At 42.8% G+C, this 26,069-nt stretch overlaps 1 protein-coding gene across 1 annotated transcript in view; it reads left to right on the top strand.

Annotated features, from left to right (window-relative positions):
• Positions 1-26,069, top strand: part of LOC120060919 (dynamin binding protein) — a 115,233-nt gene that overhangs the window by 24,428 nt on the left and 64,736 nt on the right. Inside the window, exon 4 of the mRNA XM_039010351.1 lies at positions 13,712-15,937. Within this exon, the coding sequence (XP_038866279.1) occupies positions 13,712-15,937 (2,226 nt within the window). The remainder of the gene's footprint in view (positions 1-13,711; positions 15,938-26,069) is intronic.

A 26,069-nucleotide genomic window follows, 5' to 3' on the forward strand; every position in this document is an offset into this window, starting at 1 on the left:
GACTGGTCTTGATAAATCAATGAGATTTTTTATTTTGACTGAATATCCATTTGGGTATTGGCTAGACTACAATTAGGATTTAGAAATGTTATGCTCTTAGTGTAACCTTTTATTTAATTAGGCAAGTCCGTTAAGAACAAATTCTTATTTACAAGGACAGCCTACTGAACCCCAGTCTCCCGTGTGCCCGCACAACACAGGGATTATTTTAGCTAAATAGCCCAGTACTGTAGCCTACTCCCGACCGTCACGTTGTACAGCGCCATATTTTCCGTTCCATCCTAATGGAAACCCAGAGGGTTTATAATATTAATCAAATTAAAATGTCTTAATCAGTCCCATATACTATGTTCGTACAAAAAAAGGTTTTACATTCTCTAGTACAGACACTATTGAAGGCTATCAACTGCTTCCCAAAGATGCCCTCTGGTGGTCAAACTAGCACTAACTAGCATTAATGGTACCAGTGGTTGGCACGTGCCATAGAATTCTGCGGCACCATGCATGCTGTGCCGCAGTACACTGCAACTTTTTAAAGCACGAACCACTGTATAGAGGTCCTGGATGGCAGGGAGCTCAGCCTTAGTGATGTACTGGGCCGTACGCACTACCCTCTGTAGCGCCTTGCGGTCAGATGCCAAGCGGTGATGCAGCCAGTCAATATGCTCTCAATGGTGCAGCTTTTTGAGGATTTGAGGTGCCATGCCAAATCTTTTCAGCCTCCTGAGGGGAAAGAGGCTGGCCAAATAATAATCACAGTGGTTATAGAGGGTGCAACTGGTCAGCACCTCAGTTGGCTTTTCATAGCTAAGCATTGAGGTTGAGACAGCAGGTGCGGTAGAGCGAGTGAGGGATAGAGAGAGGGTTGAAAAAGCCGGTCCAGGATTGGGTAGCACGTCTGGTGAATAGGTCAGGGTTCCATAGCCACAGGCAGAACAGCAGAAACTGGATCAGCAGCACGACAAGGTTGCACATTCTGTGAACAGGAAGAACCCACTCAAGTCGAGTATAGTGAAAAAAGCCTGGCAAGACATGATGTACCCATGGGAGAGCACTAGCAAGCCAGTAACTTAGGGTTAAAGGCAGAGAATCCCAGTGGAGAGGGGATTGCCCGCCAGGCAGACAGAAAGGGTGGTTTGTTACTCCAGTGCCTTGCCATTCAACTTCGCACCACGGAGCCAAAATACACTCAATCATAAGACCTACTGAAGGGATATGTTTGCAGTAATGAGTTAAAGGATGAAACTGAGTCTCTCTCACATGGATCGGCAGACCATTCCATAAAAATGTAGCTCTATAGGAGAAAACCCTGCCTCCAGCCCTGTTGAACCCCAGTATGTTGATTTCTTCATCTCTAAGTTTGTGCCAGCATTGCCAGCCTTTTTAGGAGATACCAGGGATGTGCTTAAGATAATCAATAACTATAGATGCGACACCAAAAGCATCTTAGTAACACTTGACGTTCAGGCTCTCTACACTAATATGACGCAGGCCTACGAGCGCTCTCTCGCTATCTCCACACTAGACCAGTGGGTGTCTCACCTCTGTCTAACTTTATTCGGTCGCTCATTGAAAAAGGCCTCACATCAAATTACCTCTATTATGTAGGCAGTTTCTGCCAATGGGTTTGGGGTACTGTGGTGGGAGCTGCATTCACTCCTAACTATGCAAATGTATTAAAGGGACACTGGGAGGAGACCTCAATTTATGATGTTCAGGAAAAACCCATATTTCCAGAATGTTGCCCTTTGGAAAAGATGCATAGATGACAACCTACTGGTATGGAATTTTACTGATGCTCTCCTGAGTTAATTTCTTATATTCATTTATCTGACCCAATCTCAAATTCACAGTAGACAGAAGTCAGGGAAAAAATAGATTTCTCGGATCTTTACAGTCCACAAAAACAAAGAAAAACAAATTGAAGTGTACTATCTTCCGCAAGGCGCAGAGTAGGAATAGACTTTTCCGTGCAGACAGTAACCACCTGGTACACCTTAAGTGGAACATACTGGTGGGTCAATTCCGAAAGACTCTGACCTAACTGCAGTACCGATATAGATTTCGAGTGCAAAGCTAAGGATATGCCAACCAGGTTCCAGCAACGCGGGTATGATAAGAATGTCATTGAACAGACCTGTGCTAGAGCAGAGACTGAACGTCAGTCTACTCGCTGGCACTAATACAAACCAAGACCAAACGTTTTTCCAGTACAGCCCATGTGCCGGTCTATCGTGTTGAAACACTGGAACATCCTCAAAAGTGATCCAAATCTGTGAGAGTTGACAACATTGCCCCCTTGCCTTTGTTTTCAAACGTGTGCGCAATCTAGCTGATTCCGTTATGCACAGAATGCAGCTACCCAAGAAGTGACACATGGCTCCCAGGCCTGCCCAATGGTATTTACAAGTGTGGCCACTGTGTACATTGTGACAATACGACCAATACTAACGTTTTTTAAAACCAGAGAACAGGTAAAGAATACAAAATCCAAAGCTTCATTAATTGTAGCACAACAAATGTCATATACTTGGACAAATCACACAGGACATTATGATGGCACCGGAGGAGATGGCTACCGTTTTACGGGCTCCTAACCAATTGTGCTATTTTGTGTGTGTGTTCGCGTTATTTGTAACTTATTTTGTACATAATGTTTCTGACACTGTATCTTATGACTGAAAAGAGCTTCTGGAAATCAGAACAGCGATTACTCACCTCGTACTGGACGAAGATTTTTTTTCTTTAATGAGTTGGATGTGAAGGATTTACTTCAGACACCGACAAGGCCCACATCCCCGTCATTACCATGAAGAAGAGACTTGTAAGGATCCTTGTAAGGATCCGACGGCGAGTGAGTAATCCCCCTCTCCCATCAGTCCTATTAGCCAACGTGCAGTCATTGGATAACAAAATGGATGAGCTCCAATCAAGACTATCCTACCAACGGGACATTAAAAACTGTAATATCTTATGTTTCACAGAGTTGTATCTGAATGACAACATGGATAACATACAGCTGGCTGGGTTTTTGGTCCATCGGCAAGGTTGTTTTTGTGGACTTTAAGATTGGGGCGGCAGGTAGCCTAGTGGTTAGAGCGTTGGGCCAATAACCGAAAGGTTGCTGGATCGAATCCCCAAGCTGACAAGGTAAAAACCCACTGTTCCCCGGGAAGGCCATCATTGTAAATAAGAATTTGTTCTTAACTGACTTGCCTAGTTAAAGGTTCAATAAAGCTGTTGTTGCTCCTAGGTAAGACAAGGGGTGGCGGACTGATTTCCCTTCATTGGAACTAAGGGGCGAACTATTAAAAACAGCGCCAGACCATTATTCCTCCTCCACCAAACTTTACAGTTGGCACTATGCATTGGGGCAAGTTCTCTTGGCATCTGCCAAAACCAGATTCCTCCGTCGGACTGCCAGATGGTGAAATGTGATTCATCACTCCAGAGAACGCGTTTCCACTGCTCCAGAGTTCAATGGCGGCGAGCTTTACACCACTCCAGCGGATACTTGGCATTGCGCATAGTGATCTTAGGCTTGCAGCTGCTCGGCCATGGAAGCACATTTCATGAAGCTCCCGACGAGTAGTTATTGTGCTGACGTTGCTTTCAGAGGCAGTTTGGACCTCGATAGTGAGTGTTGCAACCGCGCTTCAGCACTCGGCGGTCCCGTTCTGTGCCGCTGAGCCGTTGTTGCTCCTAGATGTTTCTACTTCACAATGACAGCACTTACTGGGGCAGCTCTAGCAGGGCATAAATGATCTGAATCTCTTCGAGTCGATCATATGATTCCACAAATTAATCTTCACGTGGATGGTTCGTGCACCTCTCTTATTCCTGAGCTTTATGTAATAACAGAGAGTTATAATGCAATCAAAGTGTGCTATGCTCATCTTTAAGTTGGGAAGCTTTTCACAACTAAACCCATGCATCACACAGTTGATTAAACTCCGGTTAAAAAAATCTCTTCCTTTTATAATGCCCATCGTTAAGTTTCAAATTAAATCACACTGCAAATTACAATGCACAGAAAGTTTCTTTGCATCACATGCTGCTGCATAATCACACAGATACAAAACAGATAAAAATATAAAAGGGACATCGCACATCTGCTGGTTAATCTGTTTGATGAGGTTGTAGGGTTGACTTTTGAATCACCAGTGGTGCATTCACCAGGAACCAGTCGGAAGCAAATGCGTCCAAAACATGCAGGGAAACCTGAACTTGTTCAATAAGAAGTGCTCGTTTTGGTTTGCTACAGTGTGCACTAATGAATACAACACTGCACTGGCACCTTGAATTAGAATTACTCAGGGCTCTTCTATTGATCATTTATGGGCCTAATTTATCAACATATACACTTAGTATATAAAACATGAAGAATACATGCTCTTTTAATGGCAGACTGACCAGGTGAATCCAGGGAAAGCTATGATCCCTTATTGATGTCACTTGTTAACCACTTCAATATGTGTAGATTAAGGGGAGAACGGGTTAAAGAAGGACGTTGAAGCCTTGAGATAATTGACACATGGATTGTGTATGTGTGCTATTCAGAGGTTGAGTGGTAGTAGGTGCCAGGCGCACCGGTTTGTGTCAAGAATGGCAACGCTGTTGGGGTTTTCACGCTCAACAGTTTCCCAGTGTGTATCAAGAATAGTTCACCACCCAAAGGACATCCAGCCAACTTGACACCACTGTGGGAAGGAAGAATTGTAGTCGACGTTGACCAGCATTCCTGTGGAAGGAGACGGGTTAAAGAAATATTTTTAATGAAGGGGAGCAGACAGGTTAAAGAGATTTCTAAGCCTTGAGACATGGATTGTGTTTGTGTGCCATTCAGAGGGTGAATGGGCAAGACAAAAGATTTAAGTACCTTTTGAACAGGGTATGGTAGTAGGTGGCTGGGGCACCAGTTTGTGTCAAGAACTGCAACGCTGCTGGGTTTTTCACGCTCAACAATTTCCCTTTCCGGTTTCCTCCTCACCAACTGAATGACGATTACTGTAAGGAATTCTTTCCAAATAATTTTAAAAAAGGAAAATAAACAAATGTACAGAAAGATCAGTGCGAAGGCCAAATTAGAGGATTCACGTTTTGAGGCTATTAAATCCTTTCAGTTTGGAAAAACCCTAAGGCTTGATGGCATACTGTTCGAGGTATAGCCTTTTTTTATATACTAAAAAGTCCATTGTTAGCTTGTTTTAACTAATCCTATGGAAATGGTAGTCTGTCAGGTACTCCTCAGGAAGTTCTGATTTCACTATTATTAAAACAAGACCCAAATGGCAAATATAAAGATCCAGTCTATATAATGAATATGAATTGGGTGGGTTGAGATTATTAAATATAAAAGCACTAAACCTCTCTCTGAAAGTTTTACTTGAGCCCTAAATGGTTCTCAGATAGATTACTAAGAAAAAATCATCCATTGTTTAAAAATGGCCTTTTTGCCTTTGTGCGGATTTGCTATTTCTCATTTTTGATTAATTAAAAATAAAACCTTTTTCAAAGTATCTCTCTTTTTCAAACAAGCATTGCAGAGCTGGCTTCAATGTCATCCCCCTGAAAATATAGGACAAATATTATGGCAACTCAAATGTTGATAAAATACCTGTAGTTATGGGAAAGATGTTTGAAAAGGGTATTTTATTTTTAAATGTAAATTGGAATGGTAGAGTTATGTTTTTCATGAAGGTCTCCTCAATCCAAGATTACAACCAATTTATTACAGCATTACCCCAAAAATGGAGGAGGCAGGTGGCAGCAGCAGGTGGTAGGGAACTGGTCTGTCTGCCCAATATATATATATATAAAGGATCAAAACTGGTGGAGGAATAAAAATAGCATAAATAAGGAAGTATACCAGTTTCATTTGAGGACCAGGATGTTGACAGCTGTGCCATACAGATTGCAAAATGGTTGGGAAGAGATTTTTGATTCCATGGTACAGGGTGTATGAGTTAATATGTGACTCACCACCTGGATTTTGTCTTATGTAGCAACATTTGAAATGGTGTTTTTCCATTGGATAAAAGTAGAGACTCAGAGCTACAAAATGGTATATCACATACGGCATTTTTTGAGGAACAATGGGAAAGTAATTCTACATTGAAAGTTGATAAACTTGTAACCTCACTTTTGAGAAAATGGCCTTTGAATGTTTTGGTATCAAGTGAAGTTGTCTACACCCATTCAGCAATGTTCACACCCTCTTAAGCTTTAGCCCCATCCATCTCGTTTCGCTCTGAGCGTTCAGAGCGCACACTTGACACTAGCCGATGATTTGTTTACCTATGGATAACATGAAAACAGCCTAACCAGCTCTGCTGGCAACAATTTCATTACGCTTTTTTTGCCGACGTTTACTGACACCGGCCATATTCAACAGGTGTTGTACACTTTAGCTTAAGACATGTAGATAGCTAGGTAAACAATGAACTGAGCTAGGTAAACTGTGTAAGATCGCACACGTCATGTTAGCTAACGAGCCAGCCAGCTAACGTTAGCTAGTTAAACAACAATGAACATTTTGCCCTGCATGAATCTACTGTGAGCTAACCAACCATTTTCAATGTTAGCTAACTAACATTAGGCTCTAACTAGCAAAGCAAATGGTTCTGGGATACCAATAATGTCATACACGTAATGTTAGCTTGGGAGCCAGCTGCCTAACGTTAGCTAGCTAGCTAACAGTTCACTTTAGCTTGAAATGAAACGACTTTCTGTCAAAATTGGAAATGTGTAATATCTGAAAATGTAGTTAGCTATCTTACCTGTATACATCATTATGCATGATGGACGCGTCTCCCTGTCACGGATGCCCTTCGTTTGAAGATGTAATCTGGAGACAGGTGTTTTCTCCATGTCTTTAGCTATCATACTCTAATTCCACTGATTTCAAACTCAGTCCTCCAAAAAGTGGAGAGCAACACTTATGCAGCTCCACTACACAATACATGAAAAAAGCCACGTTCGACAGGATTACCAACATAGACTGACCCAGCTCAAATAGACAAAAGCCTTCTATATGGCAGACCAATCCGAACTCCTCTCTCGGCATGTCAAATTAAATGTTATTAGTCACATGCGTCGAATACAACAGGCGTAGTAGACCTTACAGTGAAATGCTTACTTACAAGCCCCTAACCAACAATGCAGTTTAACCTCTTTCAGCTAGGGGGCACTAACGTTCCCAAGGTAAACAGACTATTTCTCAGGCCCAGATGCTAGAATATGCATATAATTGACAGATTAGGATAGAAAACACTCTAAAGTCTCCAAAACTGTCAAAATATTGTCTGTGAGTATAACAGAACTGATTTTGCAGGCGAAAACCTGAGGAAATCCAACCCGGAAGTGCCTTTTATTTGGAAAATCCCTGTTTCATTGCCGGCCCATCCTCCATTTTTAAAGGGGTATCAACCAGATTCCTTTTCCAATGGCTTCCTCAGGCTGTGACCAGGCTTTAGACATAGTTTCAAGCTTTTATTTTGAAAAATGAGCGAGATTTATCAAAACGCGTCAGGTGTCCTTTGATTAGTTCATGCACCCGAGAGTTGTAGCTCGACATTTTCTTTCTCTGTAGTATTGAATAGTTTACCGTCCGGTTGAAATATTATCGATTATGTATGTTAAAAACAACCTGAGGATTGATTATAAAAAACGTTTGACATGTTTCTACGAACATTACGGATACTTTTTGGAATTTCCGTCTGCCCTTCAGGACCGGCACGAGCCTGTGGTTTTCTGAACATAACGCGCAAACCAAATGTACGTTTTTGGTTATAAAAATAATCTTTATCGAACAAAAATAACATTTATTGTGTAACTGGGAGTCTCGTGAGTGCAAACATCCGAAGATCATCAAAGGTAAGCGATTAATTTTATTGCTTTTCTGACTTTCGTGACCAAGCTAATTTGCGGCTAGCTGTTCTTACTGTTTTGTCTAGTGATTGATAAACTCACGAACGCTTGGGTTGTTTTCGCTGTAAAGCATATTTTCTAAATCTGACACGATAGGTGGATTAACAACAAGCTAAGCTGTGTTTTGGTATATTTCAGTTGTGATTTCATGATTATAAATATATATATATATTTTTTTTAATTTGGAGCTCTGCAATTTAGCGGTTGTTTACGAAAAGGATCCGGCTAAAGGGATCCGTGTGTCAAGAAGTAAAAAAATAGGAATAAGAAATAAAAGGAACAAGTAATTAAAGAGCAGCAGTAAAGTAACAAAAGCGAGACTACAGTGGCAATAAAAAGTATGTGAACCCTTTGGAATTACCTGGACTTCTGCATAAATTGGTCAATTGATCTGATCATCTTAGTCACAACAAAAGACACACATATTGTGCTTAAATTAATAACACACAAATTATTGTGTTTTTCTTGTCTATATTGAATACATCATTTAAACATTCACAGTGTAGGTTGGAAAAAGTATGTGAACCCCATAAAGCTGGAATGGGTTACAAAAGTATCTCTAAAAGCCTTGATGTTCATCAGTACATGGTAAGACACATTGTCTATAAATGGAGAAAGTTCAGCACTGTTGCTACTCTCCCTAGGAGTGGCCGTCCAGCAAAGATGAATGCAAGAGCACAGTGCAGAATGCTCAATGAGGTTAAGAAGATTCCTAGCATGTCAGCTAAAGACTTACAGACATCTCTGGAACATGCTAACATCTCTGTTGACGAGTCTATGATATGTAAAACACTAAACAAGAATGGTTGCCGCATGTCTGAAGTTTGCAAAAGTGCACCTGGATGTTCCACAGCGCTACTGGCAAAATATTCTGTGGACAGATGAATCTAAAGTTGAGATGTTTGGAAGGAACACACAGCACTGTGTGGAGAAAAAAAGGCACAGCACACCATCAAAACCTCATCCCAACTTTAAAGTATGGTGGAGGGAGCATCATGGTTTAGGCCTGGACAGCTTGCTATTATTGACAGAAAAATGAATTCCCAAGTTTATCAAGACATTTTGCAGGAGAATGTTAGGCGGTCTGTCCGCCAATTGACGCTCAACCGAAGTTGGGTGACGCAACAGGACAACGACCCAAAACACAGAAGTAAATCAACAACAGAATGGCTTCAACAAAAGAAAATACGCCTTCTGGAGTGGCCCAGTCAGAGTCCTGACCTCAACCCGATTTGAGATGCTGTGGCATGACCTCGACAGCATTTCACACCAGACATCCCAAGAATATTGCTGAACTGAAACAGTTTTGTAAAGAGGAATTGTCCAAAATGCAGGTCTGATCCGTAACTACAGAAAATGTTTGGTTGAGGTTATTGCTGCCAAAGAAGGGTCAATCAGTTATTAAATCCAAGGGTTCACATACATACTTTTTCCACCCTGCACTGTGAATGTTTACTTGGTGTGTTCAATGAAGACATGAAAACGTAATTGCTTGTGTGTTATTAGTTTAAGCAGACTGTGTTTGTCTATTGTTGTGACATAGATGAAGATCAGATCAAATTTTATGACCAATTTATGCAGAAATCCGGGTATTTCCAAAGGGTTCACATACTTTTTCTTGGCACTGTATATACAGGGGGTACCGGTACAGAGTCAATATGCGGGGGCACTGGTTAGTCGAGGTAATTGAGGTAATATGTACATGTAGGTAGAGTTATTAAAGTGACTCTGCTTAGATAATAACAGAGTAGCAGTGGTGTGAAAGAGTGCGTTCCTGTGTAACTCTGGCAGTTGTTACCATCCTGTACCTGTCCCGTAGGTGTGATGTTCGGATGTACCGATCCTGTGCGGATGTACCGATCCTGTGCAGGTGTTGTTACATGTGGTCTGCCACTGCGAGGATGATCAGCTGTCCGTCCTGTCTCTCTGTAGCGCTGTCTTAGGCGTCTCACAGTACGGACATTGCAATTTATTGCACTGGCCACATCTGCAGTCCTCATGCCTCCTTGCAGCATGCCTAAGGCACATTCACGCAGATGAGCAGGGACCCTGGGCATCTTTCTTTTGGTGTTTTTAGTGTCCTAAGTTTTCATAACTGTGACCTTATTTGCCTACCGTCTGTAAGCTGTTTCTGTTTTAACGACCGTTCCACATGTGCATGTTCATTAATTGTTTATGGTTCTTTGAACAAGCATGGGAAACCGTGTTTAAACCCTTTACAATGAAGATCTGTGAAGTTATTTGGATTTTTACTAATTATCTTTGAAAGACAGGGTCCTGAAAAAGGGAAGTTTCTTTTTTGCTGAGTTTACATATGGACGAGCGATGTCATAGCGGAACGGACTAAGATCTAGTAGAATAGTATAGAAAACAGTATATACATTTGAGATGAGTAATGCAAGATATGTAAACATTAAGTGAATAAGATACCATAGAATAGTATATAATACTGTATATACATATGAGGTGAGTAATGCAAGGTATGTAAACTTTAATAAAGTGGCCAGTGACTCCTAGTCTATGCCTATAGGGAGCAGCTTCTTATGTGCTAGTGATGGCTGTTTAACAGTCTGATGGCCTTGAGATAGAAGCTGTTTTTCAGTCTCTCGGTCCCAGCTTTGATGCACCTGTACTGACCTCATCTTCTGGATGATAGCGGGGTGAACAGGCAGTGGCTCGGGTGGTTGATGTCCTTGATGATCTTTTTGGCCTTCCTTTCAAAGCACTTCATGGCTACTGACATGAGTGCTACAGGGCGGTAATCATTTAGGCAGGTTACTTTCACTTCTTTGGGCACAGGGACTATGGTGATCTGCTTAAAGCATGTAGGTATTACACTCTCGGTCAGGGAGAGGTTGAAAATGTCAGTGAAGACACTTGCCAGTTGGTCCGCGCATGCTTTGAGTACACATCCTGGTAATCCATCTGGCCCCGCGGCTTTGTGAATGTTTACCTGTTTAAAGGTCTTGCTCACATCGGCTACCGAGAGCGTTATCACACAGTCATCCAGAACAGAACAGAATTACAACACATTAGATCTGGAAAAAGATTAAACGTATCGTATTTTTTTTACCCTCTTTTAAATGCAAGAAAGGCCATAATGTATTATTCCAGCCCAGGGGCAATTTAGATTTTGGACATTAGATGGCAGCAGTGTATATGCAACGTTTTAGACTGATCCAATGAACCATTGCATTTCTGTTCAAAATGTTGTATCAAGACTGCCCAATGTGCCTAATTGGTTTATTAATAACTTTTCAAGTTCATAACTGTGCACTCTCCTCAAACAATAGGATGCTATTATGTCACTGTAATAGCTACTGTAAATTGGACAGTGCAGTTAGATTAACAATAATTTACATTTACTGCCGATATCAGATATGTCTGTCCTGGAAAATGTTCTTGTTACTCACATCCTCATGCTAATCACATTAGCCTACATTAGCTCAACCTTCCCACTAGAGGGCAGCAGTGTATGTGCAAAGTTTTGGACTGATCCAATAAACCAGTGCATATGCACGCAGTTGACATTGCGTCTTTTGATTTTTGCATTGTTGTTTTCTTTAGATTTTCTCTTGCTCATTTTGTTGGTGCTTTGTTCCTCAGCTATAGTTGAGGAACAATGGGAAAGTAATTCTGCTTTGAAAGTTGATCAACTTGTAAACTCACTTTTGAGAAAATGGCCTTTGACTGTTTTGGTACTACTACTGGAGACCCCTTCTTTGTCTACATCCATTCAGCATCGTTCATTTCAACTTCAACCAAAACAAATTTCAGCCCTTTATCATTTCTGCATTTCCTGCACTCAATTACAGTGGTGGAAAAAGTACCCAATTGTCATACTAAGTAAAAGTAAAGATACGTTAATAGAAAATTACTCAAGTAAAAGTGAGTCACCCAGTAAAATACTACTTGAGAAAAAGTCTAAAAGTATTTGGTTTTAAATATACTTAAGTATCAAATGTAATTGATAAAATGTACTTAAGTATCAAAAGTAAAAGTATAAATAATTTCAAATTCCTTATATTAAGCAAACCATTTTCTGGTTTATTTTATTTACGGATAGCCAGGGGCACACTCCAACACTCAGACATCATTTACAAACAAAGCATTTGTGTTTCGTGAGTTTTACAGAGCAGAGGCAGTAGATGACTAGGGATGTTCTCTTGACAAGTGCTTGAATTGGACCATTTTCCTGTCCTGCTAAGCGTTCAAAATTTAACAAGTATTTTTAGTTGTCAGGGAAAATGTATGGAGTAAAAAGTACAGTATTTTCTTTAGGAATGTAGTGAAGTAAAAGTTATCAAAAATAAAATTTGTCAAGTACAGACACCAAAAAACAACTTAAGTAGTACTTGAAAGTATTTTTACTTAAGTACTTTACACCACTGCTCAATTGAGAATTTTCACACTGCCATGTAGAGCTGCACGATATGGGGAAATAATCTAGGACTTATTTTTAACCAAATGTTGCAATTGCGATTTGACTTGTGAATTAGAGCAAAACTGTTGGAATCATGGAAATAGAATGACTAGTCTAATTCTATAGTTAAAATATAATAGTGGGCACTTTGAATACAGTGTTGTTTGAGATGACAACGAATGAAAATGCCAGGGAGGAGTTATTGTGACAGGGTAGGAACTAAGTGTTCATACGTATTTCCTAGGGGACCCTATAAGCTTTGGCTACATTGTATGTTTTCTCTTAGCTACTTCACGTAGCTAACATATTCTTGCTTTGCGTATTCCTCTTTGATTTAGAAGATACTGTTGCACAAACAACATATGCTGATTTAGGTCTACACCATCATTACTACTATCAGGCTGTATTAGCTAGCTACATTTTCCTCTTACTCAGTACATTTATTAGCTAGCTAGCTAGCTATTAGTATTAGCGGCTAACAATTATAACAAGCTTTAGGGCAACTTGCTAAGAAAAGACAAACTAGCTGTTTGCTGATGTAAGAAACAGAAACTAATAGTGTATTTATAGAACACTAGTATATTTATATTAAGCAAAGTGAAAACAGCATTGTTGTCGCCAAATTGACCATGCAGACTGAATGCAAGTATCTCACGGTTGAGTCACAGGGGGCGTGGCTAGGTCACTGTGGAAAGTGGCACGGAGAGAAGGAGCGGAGAGAGATGACCCAAGTAGCGAAGTAAACTATAAAAATTGACATTACACATGGCGTATCACATGTAACAAACCAAACCTTCAAATACCGGTATAGAAGGTAAAGTAAAAACCCAAACCGGTCCCTGCATCAATACCGGTATATCATAAAATACGGTATACCGCCCAGCCCGAAAGGCAGACCAATCCAAACTCATCTCTCGGGCATTTCCAGCACACTCATTATCTCTGCCAATCATGGCTAGCGGGAAGGTTGCTTCTTTCTCTGTGGCTTAACCAACTACGCTTGTAATTTAACCATTTTATTCATATTTACAGATGGCATACAAGTTTGTTATTAAGGCACATGAAAGTTCACACGTTCAAGAAGGCATTTCTGCCCCAAAAAAGTTTACGTTCCAACGTCTCCTATGAAGTAGTGACTCGCGATATACGCCTAGTTTCCTGAAACGGGTCACAAATGAGGCCCAGAGTCAAGTTACATTTCCACCACCTGCTGTGACAGAATTCTCAAGCCATACAATATCTCATCTGACTTCTGCTCTTCTTGCTCTTCCTCATTCTTCCCTCTCTTTATTTCTTAATACCTTCATCTTCTTCCTCTCGTCTCTTCTTTTCCTCTCCCCTCCCTCTCTCTCTTGTTAGGTGATGTGGTGGCAGCCGAGAGCAGCGTGGACTCAGGGACAGCCTGGCAAAGGGGGCGTAATGCCTGGGGCGCTCGTGGCCTCTTCCCTGTGTCCTGCGTGAAAGAGCTCCACCTGTCGGGTCGTTCCAGGCAGCTGTCAGAGCGCAGCGCCCAGGCCCAGGCTTCCGAGCTCCCCCCATATGCCTTCGGCCAGGCCAGGGCACTCATGAGCCTCCATGCACAGCTCCATGAGGAGTTAGACTTCTGCAAGGGGGACCTTATCACCATCATCGGCCTACCCGAGCCTGGCTGGTTCCAGGGAGAGCTGGTCGGACGCAGGGGGGTGTTTCCTGAGGGATTCGTGGAGCTTCTGGGGCCCCTGAGGTCCCCACATGATACAGAGGCTGACCCCATGAACTACAAGACTGAACCTTTGACCTATGAGCCCTACAGTAGTGGGACAGGAATTGAGGAGGTGTTTTCCAGGGAGATTGAAGAGGAGGAGGAGGATGGGGTGTATGGGGTAGCACTGCACGACTTTCGGGCCATGGAGCCAGGAGAGTTGGAATTTGACGTGGGGGACCGTATCCGGGTGGTAAACACCCTGGAGGACGGTTGGCTGTCGGGCGAGCTGAGAGGGCGATGTGGGGTCTTTCCTCATCGCTTTGTCAAGATTGAGGATTATGGGCAAAACATGAGGGAAGACATGGAAGCTGTAAAAAGGGAAGGGGTAGAGGAGTATAGCAGCTACACCTTGGACTGCAGCTCCGGTCAACAGGACCATAGCGAGACGAAGTACGGTTCTGAGTGGAGACCCCAAGAGGACCACACTGTGTGGGACCTGGATTACTTTGATAGGGCGGAAGAAAGGATGTGGCAGGGGGACTCTGTCAGCGAGAGTCTTTCCCAGGAGACTGCAGGGGAGCAGCCCCAGGACAGGGGGGAGAGAAGAGATGGGGCTAAAGCACAACCTCACAGGCCTACAGCCCCCCATGGGCCCCAGAGACCCAGCTCTGTCCCTCAGGCAAGGCCCAGGCTTCTCCCTCGCCCTACTGTGCCAGCTCTGGGCCACAGGCATCACATCAGCCCTAACGCCACCAATAATGGTAGTAGGACTAGCCACCCTGATACGACCCTGCCACCACTACTCAACAGAGCCTTTAGCCTAGCTACACCTAGCACCCAGTCTGCCTGGTCCAAAGGTAACGGCCACTACCTCGGAGCACTAGAGGGCACCACCAACAATGGCAAAGGTCATAGTCTGGGCAAGGAATTGTTAAGTCTAGTGGTGGAGGGCCACCGGCAGAAAAAGCTAACCCGCCACTCCAGCGTCAACGATGCCGACTTGCTACTTGGCTGCAGTGGTGAGCGCAGGGTGCTGTCCCAGCGGAAGGGGCAATGCTCCAATGGTCTCCTGCCCGCTTCCCTCACCTTGGAATCCCTGGCAACATCAGCCGGTGACCTGGAGACCAAGTTATCCCAGCAGCTCTTGCAATTTGAGAGGAGCCTGCCGGGGAACGGAGGGGTCGATGTTGTCGGGGCTGCTGCTGGAGATGTTGTCGGGGCTGCTGCCGAGGACAATGGAAGCCGACAATCCAACATCTCCCGTCACTTTTCCATAATGGACTTCAGTAGTGAGAGCGACATCATGCGAGGCTCCTCCCACTCCCAACTGACCCTCTTCCAACCCTCTTCCTCATCTTCCTCCCTGGAGAGGTGCAAGACCCTTCGCCCCCCTCCCCCTCGTCCAAGAATCCTCCACCCCCCAGTTCGAGCTCCCTACAAACCGGCACGCCCTGCGCCTCGCCCACCCTGTCCCCGGCAATCATCCCCTCCCCTTAACCTCCAGCCCTTTGGACCCCTCTTCTACACCCGCGAGGAGGGGGAGGGGTCTGTGACAGAGACTGAGAGGAGAGAAGAATCTGAACCTGCCTTCGGTGACCTGGCTCTGGAGCAAGAGAAGGAGATGGAGCAGCACCTTGAGATGGACAGGGATATCAAGATTGAGAGGCAAAGAGAGATGCAGCAAAAGGAGGAGTATAGGCTGCTGCTGCGGCTGCAGGAGCTGGAGAAGGACATGGAGGAGTACGCCCACACAGCCTCAGAGCTGAGGGCCTTGCTGGAGGAGGAGGAGGAGGAGGAGGATGAGACGTCCTGTCTGCAGACCCTGGAGAACCTGGAATTCTGCAACTACACCCTGTCAACTCTGGCCCTGGAACAGCAGCATCTACAGCAGCAGCTACAAGGTAAATAGCTTCACTTATCCCACAAGAGGTCCACAAACTACGCTGGTTCAGAAACAACCCTATAGGCCCTATCCTTTAGGCACTCTTGTAGATCTGAAAGGAATGTATATTGTTTAGGCAATATGGCAAAATTCCACTTACTCTATCAGAGGGCAAAGGTGAAGCTACTACCATATTCTCTACACCCATCCAAATATTTCAGATCTGAACAACAGCAGCAGCTACTAGGACAGAGAGAGATTCATATAACAGGCACTGAATATGGAACGGCAACAGAATAGGGAGCCGATGTTGAATTTAAATGATCGGGTTTCAAACCCGGATCGTCTGCTCAATATGATGCTATTCTGCTTCGCTAAAGGCTAGGTATGCTGCATGAAATAAATTCATACTAGTCCCAAAATTGACCTCTGAACTCTGACCCAGGAAAAGCAGCTGTTATAAAGTATGGGTTATGTTTACAATTGGGGAGATTGATGCCAGAGTTGGCTCATAAAACCAGTTAGCAACCTGACCCTTAGACCAAAACCTGATGTTGTCACCAAGTGTCAGATTTTAAATTCATTCCAGAATTGGCTTGGTCTCCCAAATCCCTGTCAGCACCCCTGGGGTAGGTGCTGTGTAAGGTAAGGTCAGAGTGTCCCCTCTAACACACTGGCCAAACATATCCCTGGTTAGCAGTAGAGAAAAGGGACTTGTTCTGCACCCACTGTAGTTTATTTTAGGTTGGCTGCTGCATCTTCAGTCCAATCGCTAATCTCACAGAGAGACAAACACACCGAGGCTAATCTCAATTTGGTAACCACATCTTATTTGAATAACTGGGCTATCTATCTCTCCACAATCATCGCAGGCCACAAATGGGGATGTACAAACATTTGCATAATGTTAAAGTGTGTGTATGTAGGAAAAGGAAGGGGATACCTAGCCAGTTGCAAACTGAATGCATTCAACCGAAATGTGTCTTCTGCATTTAAACCAACCCCTCTGAACCATTGAGCACATAACACATTGTGGCTCCTAGCCATCCAATTAAATTAATCATGTAACAATTAACTCATTAGGAATTTGGGGCACCACAGAACAAGTTTTTTAACAAGTTACAATCTCCCGAATTAAACTCTAGAAGATATATATAAGTTATATATTGATAACAGTCAATTATTAAATCATTACCTCATATCAATTCTCATTCTGAATACTCGTAACCTTCTTGGATCTGCACAAACCCCAGGCGTGAGCATTATTCAGTACTACACAAATTGGTTTAATTATTTATTTACTAGCGAACTAAATAATAACACAGAATACACAAACACACTTACATAAGTCAAAGGTCCCTAGTGGACTGACAAGATATGACAGCTTATTACACAGAGATGGAGAAGGGGGTGGGGAAAATAGAGAAACTGACATTTATCGTGGATACATTCTAGGACTGTCCTCACATTAATCATATGCCTTGCACACGAACCGCCATCCGTTTGGAATAAGAAAATAATTAATGTATTTACATGTGGAATGCATTTCGTTTGTCGTTTATCTCGGTCGGAACCAAGCCCTCTCAGAAAGTTGTTTCGTGTGGGCCACTTGTACATGCTCTGATTGTCCACTAGAGGTCACAAGGTCCTTCTTAGTTGTTTGGTATCCAATGGTCTGTTTCCGAAGAACAGCTACTTAGCTATACCAGTGATTGTCTGAGAGGGGAGTTTTCTCCTCTTCCTCGGTACATAGTCAAAGTTCCAAACCACTTTACACTTACACCTGCAGACTGGCAGTGTCCTGGTCTGGTAAGTTCATTTTCTTCACCTCGTGTTGAGTTTCAGAGTTTCTAACGATTTCAACGTGTGGACCACAGTCTCACGTCTTTCTGGTCTAATGGTTGATTATTCAGGGTTCAGTTTCCGAAAACTTAACATGCCAGCAGCAACTCGGCAATGTACTGGTCTGATATGTTAATTTTTAGCCAGTCCTTTTTAACCACACACACGTATATATGTATGTATGTATGTATGTATGTATGTATGTATGTATGTATGTATGTATGTACAGATGTACAGTGTGTGTGTGTATGAAAAACTGAGTTTAAATGTATTTGGCTAAGATGTATGTAAACTTCTGACTTCAACTATGTGTGTGTGTATGTATATATACACACACACTTATATATACACACACACACACGTACACACACACGTATGTGTGTTGGCCAGCATCCCGGAGTCGCCTCTTCACTGTTGACGTTGAGACTGGTGTTTTGCGGGTACTATTTAATGAAGCTGCCAGTTGAGGACTTGTGAGGCGTCTGTTTCTCAAACTAGATGTACTTGTCCTCTTGCTCAGTTATGCACCGAGGCCTCCCACTCCTCTTTCTATTCTGGTTAGGGCCAGTTTGCGCTGTTCTGTGAAGGGAGTAGTACACAGCGTTGTACCAGATCTTCAGTGTCTTAGCAATTTCTTGCATGGAATAGCCTTCATTTATCAGAACAAGAATAGACTGAGTTTCAGAAGAAAGTGCTTTGTTTCTGGCCATTTTGAACCTGTAATTGAACCCACAAATGCTGATGCTCCAGATATTCAACTAGTCTAAAGAAGGCCAGTTTTATTGCTTCTTTAATCAGAACAACATTTTTAGCTGTGTTAATATATTTGCAAAAGGTTTTTCTAATGATCAATTAGCCTTCCAAAATGATAAACTTGGATTAGCTAACACAACGTGCCATTGGAACACAGGAGTGATGGTTGCTGATAATGGGCCTCTGTAAGCCTATGTAGATATTCCATTCAAAATCAGCCATTTCCAGCTACAATAGTCATTTACAACATTAACAATGTCTACACTGTATTTCTGATCATTTTGATGTTATTTTAATGGACAAAAAAATTAGATTTTCTTTCAAAAACAAGGACATTCTAAGTGACCCCAAACTTTTGTGTGTGTGTGTGTGCACACTTTAAAAAAAATTTAATATACCTTTTATTTTCCCCAGCAAACTCTACCACCCCTCCCCCAATTGGCATAAACTAATACACAGTAACACTTAGGCTTCTACTTCCAGCTTATACATACTATACACATTTTACAGACACAATCTATTTTACAATAGTTATATTTTGTTTGTTTTTAGTCCTGGCCATCCAGTTTGATTTATATTTGCAATATATTTGTAACTGCTGTTTCACAAATGTTCTGAACCTATATACATTTTACAGACCCGTATGTTTTACATTTGTCATCTTGTTATTAGTCCCACCCTTCAGCTCCATTCAATCTCTCCCATCTATTTCTTAACACCATCCATATTGGATTTCTATTTGCCATCTATTTTTCAACTGTGCTGTGATGCTTCACAAAAGGTTGACTTTTGGCATTGTCTCGTTTTTTGGGGATTGCTGAAAATGTACCAGAATTATTTATTTATGCAAACTACATAGCTCTGATTTTAAACCAGTCACTAATTCCCCCCGTGATAAGGAAGTAAAATACAAATTGAGTGCCTCAGGCTGAGGCTAGTTCCATTTAGTTTTCATTTGGGGTACTTTCAACTGGGATTACTGTAGTATGGCAAATATTTCTGAGCAGACAAGATGCAACCAACCAGCTTTTTGATACGATTTTTATCAAGAGTATAACGTTTTTTTGATGGGATAGTTAAATCCAAAGTCAGAGTTCAGGTCTACCTCAAAACTGATGTCAAGAGGTGTTTAATGCATTCCATCTGTTGTGTAAATCCAGCTCCAAGCCCTTTGCCTCATCCCCAAAGTAATGGAAAAGCTCTGATTTTGGAGTGAACTGTCCTTTTATGTTGTCCAAAACACACAGTCAAGTCTGGATTCCAAGTCTCTCTGTACAAATGCTTGTTGGTAGAAGCTGCAAAGAGCTCTCGTTAGCTAACATGCCTATGAGGAATCTAACTTCACTTCACACTGCTAATGTTCAGTTAATCTAATCCTCAAATCCGATTGAGTCAGCAGGTGAATTGAGTCAGCAGGTGAATTGAGTCAGCAGGTAAATTCAAGATATACTTAACTTAAACTTGGTTCATAGCATCAGTCGTGAAGTGGGAGCTGACGACGTACACCCAAATGGTTGACGAGGTGCAGACCCATGGATGATGAACTTGAACCGACCCTTAAGGCACTGCCCACTGGGCACACCATGTCATTTCAACTGGAATTTGGGTAGTATTTGGTTGAGATGTTGATCAATGAGATTTCAACCTTTATTCACCCACTCAAAAAGACAGACAGAAGTTTGTTGAATTCCCAATGTGTTACCACTATGCTTTCAAACATCTAAAAGCACAACCAAATTCCAATGGATGAACTAATTTATTGTTGGTTTAGTTGTCATCGAAATTTATTATCACTGCACTTTCAACAATTTAAAAGCAGAATAAAGTTCAAATGGGAATACAATGTCAGATATTTTGTATTTATACAACAACTCAATGCATTATCACTGTGCACAGCCAAATGACCTGGATTGCAGTTGAGATTAGATTAAAAGTACATGCAAGTGGTCAATGTTGTTTGAGATACTGTGCAGACTATTATAGCAATTGTGAAGATCTCCACAGACCTGTGACCTTTGCATGCCATCTTGAAGCTAGCATGGACACTGACAGTTGTGAATCTGATGCAGCCGAAGAGCTACTGCCCCCTTACCCGGGAAAGCACCAAACAACAGACAGGGACATTGGACCATCGAAGAGAAAGATAACTACATTGATTTTGGGTTCACTTATATTGGGAATAGTGCCTTTCCTCAGCCACAGTGTGTTAAATGTGCAAAAGTATAACTCGATGACACCTTCACTTTTGTGCAGACATTTAAACAAAACATGCCCATTTAAAAAATAAGCCACAGGAGTTTTTTGAGCGAGAAGTAAGACTACCCTCGAGTAGTAAGACATGTGTAAAAACAACAGATGCCATTAATAAGAAGGGGCTAGTAGCGTCTTATATGGTGAGCTACCGAGTGGCTAGGACAGGTAAGCACCATACTATTGTGGAGGACTTAATTCTTCCTGCTGCCGCTGATATGACTGAGACAATGCTAGGGAAAAGGCCAACAAAAACTATACAGACAATGTCTTCATCAAACAACACGGTTTCACGACCCATCAGTGACATGGCAGGAGATGTTTTGAAACAATTACTGCTTCATATACAAGCCAATGAATTGTATGCGTTAGAGCTGCATGAGTCAACAGATGTGGCGGGCCTGGCACAGCTCCTGGTATATGTCCGTTACGTTTATGGGGGGTCAATTAAGGAAGACATCCTCTTCTGCAAACCACAGGAAACCAGGACAACAGGATATAATATTTTTACTGGACAGCTTTGTGACATCAAATGGACTTGGGTGGTCAAGATGTGTTGGTATCTGTACTGATGGCGCAAAAGCCATGACGGGGAGACTTAGGGGTGTCGTAACGCGCGTGCAAGCAGGTGCTCCTGATGCCACTTGGGTACACTGGAGCATCCACCGAGAGGCTCTTGCTGCCAAAGGAGTGCCTGACAGCTTGAAAGATGTTTTGGACACGACAGTGAAAATGGTTAACTTTGTTAAAGCAAGGCCCGTGAGCTCTCATGTATTTTCTGCACTATGCAATGATATGGGTGGCAACCATGTAACACTTTTACAACATACAGAAGTGCGCAGGTTATCAAGGGTAAAAGTATTGACACTTTTATTTGAATTGAGAGATGAGCTTAAAGTTTTCTGACCATAATTTTCACTTGTCTGACCGCTTGCATGATGACAAGTTTCTCACACGACTGGCCTATCTGGGTGATGTTTTGTCTCGCCTCAATTATCTGAATCTAGGATTACAGGGACTCCGCAACTATATTCAATGTGTGGGCGAAATTGAAGCTATGATTTAAGAAGTTGGAGCTCTTTTCTGTCTGCATTAGCAAGGATAACACACAGGTCCATCATTGTATGATTTTTTTGTGTGCAAATGAACTCAAGCTTACGGACAATGTCAAATGTGAAATAGCGAAGCACCTGAGTGAGTTGGGTGCGCAATTACGCATGTACTTTCCCGAAACAGATGACACACACAACTGAATTCGTTATCCCTTTCATGCCCTGCCTCCAGTCCACTGAACAAGAGAGCCTCATCAAAATTGCAATAAGCGGGTCTGTGAAAATTTAATATAATCAGAAGCCACTGCTAGATTTCTGTGTTGGGCTGTGCTCAGAGTATCTTGCCTTGGCAAATCGTGCTGTTATAAGACACTGATGCCCTTTGCAACCACGTACCTATGTGAGAGTGGATTCTCGGCCCTCACTTGCATGAAAACTAAATACAGGCACAGACTGTATGTGGAAAATGATTTAAGACTGAGACTCTCTCCAATACAACCCAACATTGCGGAGTTATGTGCATCCTTTCCAGCACACCCTTCTCATTAACCTGTGGTGAGTTATTCAAAAAATTTGAAGAACAAATAAGATTTATATGGCTAAATAAAGAGCAAAATTATTGATTATAATTATTTGTGCCCTTGGTCCTATAAGAGCTCTTTGTCACAACCCGGCTCGTGGGAAGTGACAAACTCACACTCATTCTTATGTTTAATAAATGTAGCGTGTGTGTGGCAGGCTTACAATGATAGCAAAAAACATGGTGCTAGACGGGGTACGCAGCTGGAGGTTGAATGTTTGAAGGGGTACGGGACTATAAAAAGTTTGGGAACCACTGGTGTAGATGAAAGAAAGGAGAGGTGTTAAAGAATAATTTTTCAGCCTTGAGACAATTGAAATTGCGTTTGAGTGCCATTCAGAGGGTGAATGGGCTCGATAAACTATTTAAGTGCCTTTGAAATGGGTATGGTAGTAGGTGTCAGGCACACCGGATTGTGTCAAGAACTGGTTTTTCACGCTCAGCAATTTCCCGTGTGTCAAGAATGGTCCACCGCCCAAAGGACATAACTGTGGGATGCATTGGAGCCAACATGTGCCAGCATCCCTGTGGAATACTTTTAACACTTTGTAGAGTCCATGCCCTGACGAATTGAGGCTGTTCTGAGAGGGGGGCAACTCAATATTAGGAAGGTTTTCTTAATGTTTTGTATTTAGTTATTAAGTATCAAAGCTAAGCAGGGCTAATCATGGTTAAACTCTCCAGTAGGAGGTGCTGCCTGGCTTATATTTTTTCTGGTCGTGGATATAACGTTGAAGATCTGGCGTTGTTTCAAAGGTACAAATTATTTTATAAAATGTTTGTATTTGTAAAACATTGATTACAATGATGACATAATCCTGTGGTTGGAATTTCACCCTCAAAACAACAGTTTGACTTTTTTCAAATCCATTGTGTTTTACACGTAGATTCCATGTCACAATATGTTGACAAATTATGTAGGAACAACATTGTGTAAAAGGCCGTACCTATTCACTGACAAAATCCTAGGCGGGACAGCACAAAATGAGACACAGAGACGTGGACAGTGCTGGGCCTGGCCCATAGCCATTTGTTGGGAGGTCATTTACGGAGAGAAAAACACAAGAACGGGTGTTACAATGCTTCTTCTGGCTGGGGGGGTGTATGCGGATGTTGTAAGGTAGTGCCAGGGGAGTCTTGACTGTCAGAGAACCTCACCCCTTCCTGATGTACGAAATCCCTTAATCCCGTTGGCAGTGATCGACACGCCATTCAATGGAATTGCTATGGATTTAATTGCACCATTACCACGGTCTGTGAAAGGTTTTCAACATGTACTGGACATGGTGGATTATGCCACCAGGTATCCCAAGGCTATTCCCTTGCGTAGTGCCAACACCAAGAGCATCACCAGAGAGCTGCTACAGATGTTCTCCCGGGTAGGTTTATCGCGATAAATCCTGACGGACCAAGGTACCATGTACATGTCCAAGGTGATGAAAGATTTATGTAAATTGCTTCAAATCAAACAACTGCGCACTTCTGTATATCACCCCCAGGCTGACGGCCTAGTCAAGAGATTTAATAGAACCCTAAATCTATGCTCAGACGGACCATGGAGCGGGATGGGTGAAACTGGGATCAGCTGCTGCCGTTTTTGATGTTTGCCATAAAAGAGGTACACCAGGCATCCACTGGCTATTCACCATTTGAGCTATTGTTTTCCCACAGGCCCAGGGGATTGTTGGATATGACAAAGGAGAACTGTTAACAACAGCCCAGGCCCCACAACACTGTCATAGAAGAAATGAGAGCACGCATAAACAGGGTAATGCCCATTGTGAAGGAACATTTACAGCAGGCATAAGAAGCCCATAGTCAGGTGCATAACCATCCAGCTCAACCCTGAGAGTTCACTCCAGGGGATCGGGTTATGGTGTTAATACTCACGATGTAGTGTAAATTCCTGGCCACATGGCGGTGTCTCTATGAGGTTCTGCAGAAAATGGGGCCTTTGAACTACCTCATCTGTCAGCCAGGGAGAAGGAAGGCAGAACAGGTGTAAAGATGTGTTTTCTTCCTTACCAGGACATACCCGTCACATCCAACTAGACATCATAACACCTCCGGGGATAAGGGTCAATCGAAAACCTTACCGGGTGCCAGAGGTGAAGAGAGCAGCAATAAAAGAAGTGGGGAAGATATTGGAGCTGGAAGTAATTGGAGAGTCACAAAGCGCGTGGTCCAGCCCGATAGTCCTGGTGTCGAAACCAGATGGTACAGTACGGTCCTGTAATGACTTCCATAAGTTGAATGCCATTTCGGAATTTGATGCTTATCCCATGCTGAGAATAAAGGAGATGATAGAAAGACTGGGAAATGCCCAGTTCATTGGTACACTTGACCTAACCAAGGGGTATTGGCAGGTTCCTCTGACACCTGCAGATCTTGAGAAGACTGCATTCTCCACTCCAGATGGCCTGTTCCAATATGTGTGACTGCCCTTTGGATTTGATGGAGGCCCCCACCATGTTTCAAAGGTTGATGGACCGCGTTCTCTGCCCACATCAATCCTATGCTGCAGACTACCTGGACGATGTGATAATACACAGCCACAGTGCCAACCCAAAGAAATGCACGCTGGGGGTAAGTGAAGCAAAGTATCTGTGCTATTCCATAGGGTGAGGGTTGATCAAACCACAAGAGAAGGTTGCTGCAATCCAGAATTGACCTTGACCAGTGAATAAGAAACAGGTACGGGCTTTCCTGGGAATAACCGGTTATTACAGACGTTTCATCCAGGATTATGCAATCTTTTCAGGACCCCTGACCTGACACGGAAAGCCCAACCTGCCATGGTACAGTGGAACCCTGCAGCCAAAGAGGCATTTCAGAAACTGAAATTGGCCTTATGCACTTCCCCTGTGTTGTATTCACCGGATTTCTCGAAGCCTCTTATTGTACAGACCGATGCATCGTACACTGGAATTGGAGCTGTACTCTCGCAGGAAGTTAATGGAGAGGAACATCCTGTGCTGTACATTAGCCGTAAGTTGATTCCCTGTAAAGCCAAATATGCAACAGTGGATAAAGAGTGTTTGGCAATCAAATGGGCTCTGGAGTCCTTAAAATCTGGGCCGCAAGTTTTATTGATGACAGATCATGCTCCCCTTACCTGGATGAAGCAGAATAAAGACACTAACACCCAGATCTCCAGGTGGTTCCTCAGCCTCCTGCCTTTCCACTATCAGATTGTCCACTGTTCGGGTTCTAAACATGGTAATGCTGATGCCATGTCTCGTATGCATGCCAGGTTTTCTTCACTTGACTCTCGTGTGCATGCCATGGTCAGAGCCACTGTAGCATGACTCTGAGCACCGGGTCAACGCTGGGGGGGAAGGTATGTAGTGGTTTCAGGGGTTGTGTTGTGGATGGACGTTATGTGCTTGCAAAGTTTCTTTGTTTTTTGGCTGCCAGGACCACGGACAGACATGAAGTATTCCCCAGAGGCAGAACCAAGGTTGGCTCAGGGGAAACTTCTAGACTGCAGCAGAACAGCCACACCTGTCTCCAGTTGTAATAAGAGCCAAACTGCAGACAGACAAAACCAATCAGTTCCTCTACTTAACCTTTTTTTTGACCCACGCAGGTGAAGGAGTAGGAGGTTATTGAAGAGGCCGAGTGTACGGTTGAGAAGGTTTTAAAGAAGAAAGGAAATTATGATTTCAACAAGG

The sequence above is a fragment of the Salvelinus namaycush genome, chromosome 16 (assembly GCF_016432855.1).
Source record: "Salvelinus namaycush isolate Seneca chromosome 16, SaNama_1.0, whole genome shotgun sequence".
NCBI classification, from domain to species: domain Eukaryota; kingdom Metazoa; phylum Chordata; class Actinopteri; order Salmoniformes; family Salmonidae; genus Salvelinus; species Salvelinus namaycush.